The 7,293-nt window shown below is 43.4% G+C and overlaps 1 protein-coding gene across 2 annotated transcripts; it reads left to right on the forward strand.

The window, feature by feature from the left end:
- The first annotated feature begins 518 nt into the window (after nt 1–518).
- On the forward strand, nt 519–5,872 carry e2f5 (E2F transcription factor 5). Of its 2 annotated transcripts, none has more exons than XM_029642374.2 (8): nt 519–948; nt 1,971–2,080; nt 2,249–2,410; nt 2,912–3,020; nt 3,276–3,585; nt 3,859–4,038; nt 4,278–4,316; nt 4,493–5,872. In XM_029642374.2, the coding sequence occupies exons 1-8, from the start codon at nt 811–813 to the stop codon at nt 4,567–4,569; spliced, it is 1,125 nt and encodes a 374-aa protein (XP_029498234.1). In that variant the 5' UTR covers nt 519–810; the 3' UTR covers nt 4,570–5,872. The 2 variants fall into 2 exon arrangements, with proteins under 2 accessions (XP_029498234.1, XP_029498233.1); XM_029642373.2 differs by having other exon boundaries at nt 520–948; nt 4,460–5,872.
- The last annotated feature ends 1,421 nt before the right edge of the window (nt 5,873–7,293 follow it).

Below are 7,293 nucleotides of genomic sequence, written 5' to 3' on the forward strand. Positions count from 1 at the left end.
GCAGCAATACGCCATCCCAGTGGGACTATCATTTGTTTTTCAACAGGACAATGACCCAACACACCTCCAGGCTGTGTAAGGGCTATTTGACCAAGGAGAGTAATGAAATTTCATCAGATGTCCTGGCCTCCACAATCCCCAGATCTCAGCCAAATTGAGATGGTTTGGGAAAAGTCGGACCACAGAGTAAAGGAAAAGCAGCCAACAAGTGCTCAGCATATGTGGGAACTCCTTCAAGACTGCTGGCATTCCAGGTGAAGCTGGTTGAGAGAATGCCAAGATTGTGAAAAGCTGTCAAGCTGTCTTCAAAGTGTGTCTATTTAACACTTTTGATTACTAGATGATTCCATGTGTGTTATTTCATAGTTTTGGTGTCTTCACTATTCTACAATGTAGAAAATAGTAAAGTAGTAGTAAAGTAAAAACCCTTGAATGAGTGGATGTTCTAAAACTTTTGAGAGAGAGAGGTGTTTCTGCGCATGAGCTTAGCTAGCCAACGTCGCTATGACATCATCTACAAGTGTGATCGGGGATTTCTATTATTGAAGCAGTTTCTGCCAATCTTCATACCGGATTGTTTTTGCTAATATCTCTGCATGGGGTAAGGGAAGTTGCCATGGCAATTGTAATCTAACGTCACTTCCGTTCGTTTTAAAAACCTCAAACAGTATTTGCCGTCGTCCTGACTGAGGTAAATAAACTGAATGGAGAAAATTCCCGTTTCTCTCAACCACCACCTCACCACCCAAGAAGTGAGTTCAACAACCTAGCTAGCTCACAGAAACATTTCTCACCCAGGACCTCGAGACAATGGCTGAGTCTGTGCGCTCGAGCCTGCCGAACGGCGGAGCCGCATCGAGTCGACATGAGAAAAGTTTGGGGCTCCTCACAATCAAGTTCGTGACTTTACTCCAAGAGGCGAAGGACGGCGTACTTGACCTGAAAGTGGTCAGTTGTCGAAGCTTGCTTCTCCTCATATTTTTCACTATTTATGCAATGTTATGTCGGTGTTTTTCCCCCATCATCCAGCCAGAGAAATTGGTGTGAAATTGAACAAAGCCAAAGCAAGGTCTTGATTCACCAGTCATTCTTCTGACCAAATATCAGATTGTCAATGTGTTATAACGTCTCAAGGTCATTTCACAGTGAAGAAAGTTGTCACATTTTTGTCTTCAACCAAGTTTGCTAGCTAGCTAGTTAGGTGCTGGCACACTTTCATTCTGCCAGTTTTCATTTCTATCAAATGCCTTACTTTATATCTCCCCACTTAAAGGCAGATACCTAGCAAGGCAGCTAGCTTGTTGGCTCCATAGCTAGCTACCTGTTGTCATTGGTCCATAGCTATGAAATATTGTTTTCTGGACATGCATGTTATGCAACAAGTTACTTAAACTGTTAATGAGACCAAGATGATCACAACTGGGCCACCTGGCCATCCCTACTAACCCCACCCCCATCAGTGTCTGTTTCCTGACAAGGTTTCCTTCCTTTTACAGTGATTGTAATGATTGATTGATTAATGCAGAGTAGACTACTTCCACCTAACTTACTACCCACCTGGACAACCTGGCTGTTTGAACTGGCTGTTTTCAACTCCTTTGCTGATAAGGAGTTTGGCTATTTCCCCCTCTACTTGCGCGCCACAGCAGGCTGTTTACTCAGTAGGCAGGCAGGCTCCCTCCCTCTCCTTCCATTGTATGAAGTCTACTTAGTCTTCATGTGCCAAGTTTTGGTTGGTTTGTGCCAATTCTGAGCCTGGGGGGGTAGGCGCGTATATACACAGTACTCAGTAGTTTAATTCTACACTATAGAAAGCAGCTTCATCATTTCCACATCTTTGCATGGGTTTTCATCCCCAATGTATTGTGACTGTACAGTTTTCCTCAAGATTAGTTTTCTCAGTAATGGTCTCTTCAGGTGTCTGTCAGTATTGTCTAATTTTTAAACACGTCTATTGTGTCCATTGACAGGCTGCAGACAGCTTGGCTGTGAGACAGAAGAGGAGGATCTATGACATCACCAACGTGCTGGAGGGAGTGGGCCTCATCGAGAAGAAAACCAAGAACATAATTCAGTGGAGGTGAGTTGGGCAGTTGTCTGCAGGGTCAGGGTGATTGAAGTCAGTCACTCTGGATGGTGTTAATTTCCATGCAACACATCAGGGAAAGGAATGTGAAAAATCACTGCACATCCAAATGCCCTACACACACATTCTTCCATTCAAACCCCTTCTCTCATCCTGTCCCAGAGGGGAGAACCTGGGCTGCCAGACAGCAGAGGTGCTGGAGCAGGTGGAGGTGCTGACAGCTCAGCTGTGTGAGCTGGAGGAGCAGGAGAAGGAGCTTGACAGCCAGAAGGCCTGGCTGGAGCAGAGCATCAAACACATGAACGATGACCCCATCGCCAGCAGATATCCTTCAACATGAACTCCCTCGCACTGTGGGGGTGGTGGGGCACTGCCCCATTAGGTTGCATGTGTTACTGACACATGTCACTCGAGAAACTCGTGTAGCTCGAAGTTTAGCGTGAATCATGCATTTATTGGTGGGACGTTAGTGAGAATTTGAGAAGAAGGATTCGGTCTTAAGACTGGGCTGAATTTTGGTGAAATATGAAATATGAGATGGGTCTTGTCTGTTTCTCTTACACCTGTGTTCTACCTCATCTATGCCGACAGTGATTATGTCCCTGAAAGGCCCCCCTACTTTTAACGATGAACTCAACGGAGGAAATCCGTTAAATGTAAGGATGGGATTACATACACGAGTGTAATTAGCATGTCAGTTCAGTTTTAGGCTCTTTGTTGTTTAATGCTCTTGGTCTAGTTTTTCCAGTTTACACTGATTATCACGTCAGTCTTTCCTGCTCCACTTCAGTCTCTCTCCCCATTTCTTTCCTTAACACCGCCCACGTATATGTATGTGACCCACGAGGACATCTGTGATGCGTTCAGCGGAGACACTCTCCTGGCGGTGGTCGCTCCCTCAGGAACACAGCTGGAGGTACCGGTGCCTGAAACGGTATGTCATGTGGTATGCTAGGGTGGATATTGGAACAAAGTTGAGCGCTTTATACTTATTTCACACTACTGAGCTAAGTCGAACCAAGCTAAGCCATACTGGGCTGGACTGTTTACACATACACCAGAGTTGGTTGAACTGTACTGGAAAGGATGATGTGGAAAGAAACTATCCGAACCAGAACAGTTTGTTTTGGGTCGACACCATTTTATGAAAAGGCTATTTGGTCTACAAACTGTCCCCATGGTCTCCTAGGGTCAGAGAGGCCAGAAGAGGTACCAGGTGAATCTAAGGAGCACGTCTGCGCCGATCCAGGTGATGCTCATCAACAAAGAGTCTGGTTCCTCCAGACCCGTTGTGTTCTCTGTGCCTCCCCCAGAGGACCTGTCTTCTATGCCTACCCCACCCACCACCCCTGCGGACCTGCAGAGGTTCCCCCTGCCCTCTGACTCAGCCCATTTCCCCAGCCCTGTGACACACCACATCTCTGAACACAAGATGGCGCCACTGCGAAGGCACGATGAGGATCTTACACCCTCCTCCACCCCACCAGACATACACATGGGTAAGGAGGACTACTAGGCCATTCACTCAGGGCTCACATCAGTTGTGAAGATGTCCTACCAATTACTGGTGGTGATATCTTAGATTCCCTTCTGATTGCTACAGGCTAAGGATTTTAGTGACTTAAAAAAAAAAAGATTGTTATTGTCATATCTGAAATCAACAACTGTATAGATGAGGGAGTAAGAGCAATGGGAAGTACTTGCAGCATCAAATCCCGTCATGCTCCAGACTAATGCCATGCTACTGTTTTGTCCCCCTTCCCCTCCTGTAGAATGCCACCCTCAGGCGACTACTGGTCTAGCAATGCAGCAGTTGGTCGGCATGCCAACAGGTGTCCAGCAGCAAGGGGTTCTGGGAGGACACTTGGGCCAGGAGCTCCAGTCCATGCTGGATGTGGGCAGCCTTCTGAAATTAACCAACACAGGAGACCACATGAAGGAAGAGAGAGAGGGTGAGTGAGGGGGTGTGAGAGGGGGAAGTGTGCAGCCTGCTGAAACTAACCAACACAGGAGACTAGCTGAAGGGGGAGAGAGAATGTGAGGGGTGAGAGGGGAGGTCTCTCCCTCAGGAGAGCAGCTGAGGGAGGTCTGGAACTGGGAGGGTGGCCAACTGATTTGGATGGGGGCTTGTATTAACATGGCTTTACTCCCTGTGTGGCGTACTTACAGAAATGTTTTCTGTGTTCTTTAGGTGTGGCTGACCTAATAGATGAGCTGATGTCTTCTGATGGTAAACATTAGGGCTGAGAGTCTAAAGATCCTATCTAGCTGCGATCTAGCTGCTCTCAATATTCTCTCTCCAAAGACCATCAAGATATACAAGTTTAACAGTGTGAGATTTGAGTTTTCTCCTCTCTCTATTTTGTGTTACAGTGTTCCCTCTGCTGCGACTGTCTCCCAATGCAGGGGTGGACTACAACTTCAACCTGGATGACAATGAGGGAGTCTGTGATCTGTTCGACGTCCAGATCCTCAATTACTGAGGGACGAGAGGGCATCATGTTCGTACAAACAGCGGGGTGTTTCTTTACTTTTCCCTAGCATAGCAGAGGTTCTTCTGTCATGTTTAAATGTCCTAATTTAAGCCTACATTGAGTTATTAGTGCACTGCCTATTCTGCCAATGGTTGTACTCTTAATAATATCCCTTTGGCATCAACCCTAAACACTGACATTTTCTGAGTCCCTAGATATCAGCGACCTATTATGACCTCTTATTCCCAGACGTCAGTCATCTCTAGCTATGGCTCTACCAGCCATTACTATTTGTCCAAATGTGAATTATGAAGAATGTAGCAGCTGAACCTATCTGCCAGAGGATGATGAGGATTTTATCCGCTGTATGACCGTAATTGGTCGCCCTTTGTTTATACCAGGAGTCACAGTGCTCAAATGGGGGTCCTGAGGGAAGTTTCTCATTCATGTGTGAGGGGAATACATCGAGAGTCCAGACAATAATACAGCCATACTTGAGTCAGGTGAAGGAAAACCTCTGCTACATTCTAGAGGAATATTACAGTTAGCGAAGTGCCTGAGTGGATGCAGCCATGATGTTGGCTATCCAATGCACTTATTTAGATGCATCTCTGCATCGTCTTTGTTTGGACGACCAAAGTATTTTCCACAACTGAATCGCGTTGCGTTGACGCCAGGGTTTTTCTTTTTCTGTAGATCCTTTTGATATTTAACACCTCAAATAGTCATGTGATGGTGTTCGTTGCTGACATGGACACAGTTATTGACATTTCCGGTCGTGGAGATGCTTGTTGATCCAGTGTGATTGTCTGTAATTAGTAGTATTGATTCTCACTGACTCGATGTCTTCCTCATCTCCACCATGCAATGTGAAGCGTCTTTCTGGACTCTATCTTACTCAGTCTTATTTAACTTGAGGCCTAACTGTATGGATGTTACTGTTTTGCTTTGTAAATGAATGTGACTGCTAATATTTTAGGCTTAAATATGTTATTTCCCTTAACTAGTTATATTTGAATAGATGTATAATAGAGATTTTTTTTTAACTTCAATGAAATAAAATTATTCTTGGTTGTAGTTATTTTTGCAGGACTTGGAGCTGTTCAACTGCCTTATGATAATTTGACCTGCCGTATGACATTTGGTCTGAATTTTTATAGACCAGAATGGTGCCTTGTGTGAAGCGCTTTTGTATATTTCTAGTTTCTTGTCCTAATCAAAGGAATATTGTTTTGTGTTTTTGTTATATTTTGTATATTTGCACATTTTGTTGGACCAAAGTTTTATATTAAACACATTGAATTGCTGTGGACTAATGGTCATGTACCGTTGAAATGAGTTCTTATGCAGTAGGTTGTATATTTGATTACCTGTCAATAACAGGAATGTTACCCTACCATAAACATTTTACTGATGGTAATAATAAACACCAACTTAAGTATACATTTTGAGTAAATGAATTACTATCTGGTCCATAGACTAGTATGACATCATTCAGCTGTCCTTGCTTACTATACACTTTCTGAGTAAGAATGGTGTTTATTTGTTGACATTGTACAGAAAAAGTGTAAAAACAAGGCATTTCAACAACAAGCTCAGATGGTACCAGATTGCAACCAAAACATCAACACTTTGATAGATCACTTTGAATTTAAAAAAAAAAACTAAGAGCAGGTTAAGGGTCATGAACAGTCAAAATCATGTTTTTCACAAAATTGGATATTTGGATGAAACCAGATCGAAGTATGAACATTTGATTAGGGTGTCAGCAAATACAATTAAAAGTTTAGACTAGTTACTGGCTAGCTAGGTCTTCAGCCTGCATGGAATAAAAAAGAAGTCTTTCAAAACTCTGACACAGTTGTCATGTCAACACATCTGTCGCTGCTGCTGTGAACCTCATCACAAGAGACGTGCCGAATGGCAGATGTAAAAGATTTGACATTATTGATGCAATTGCAATGTTTGAGTTGCTTTGTGTATCACCAAATACTGCAACACTGCTCACTGCATCCAAGTTTCTTGACATAGGAATTTCAGTAAGTAAGATCCCTGCCCACTCAGCCTGTATTTTCAACATTTCTGGTAGAAAGAGTAGTTTTTCTCAAATTTTGAGCATTTCTATGCCAAGTATAGGGGATATTTTAGTCACTCAAAAGGCTATTTTACATGTGAATCCGAATAACTGTTCTGGACCTTTAACAACTAACAAGTGTTTTAATAGCCGGTCGCAATCTTACTGCTCACTCGCAATGGGGTGAATTTCTGAGGTGGTAGCAGACAAGGAGCTGAATAATAAATGTACCTAACAGATTTCTTGATTTCCTTAGGGTGGAAAGAGTGGGGATGTTAGTCAACATTTTGTCCACAACAGAGGGTTTTGGCTAAGAGCATCGACTGATCATGTAAAAAATGTGTGTAATATACAGAGCAGATGCCTCAGGTTTTTTGAAAGGCTCACTGGTCTTTAGCAGGTGAAATAATAGTTTGATTTTTCCTAGGCAAATGAAACATGTTACAAACTGAATATTACGAACAATGTCTCTGGGTCTTCGGGTGATGCTGGTCTTTAGTGTCTTTAGTTTTGAGACTGAGGGATTGACATTGTTCCCAGGGCTGACACCTTTAGAGATTCCTCTGATCCCAAGAATAGTACTTTAGAAAATAACACCCCAATAGAGTACTTTTGTTCTGGCACCGGTGCGTCAATCTAAGAAACATAATAAAATCCCC

The sequence above is a fragment of the Oncorhynchus nerka genome, linkage group LG9b (genome assembly GCF_034236695.1).
Source record: "Oncorhynchus nerka isolate Pitt River linkage group LG9b, Oner_Uvic_2.0, whole genome shotgun sequence".
Classification (NCBI taxonomy): Eukaryota; Metazoa; Chordata; class Actinopteri; order Salmoniformes; family Salmonidae; genus Oncorhynchus; species Oncorhynchus nerka.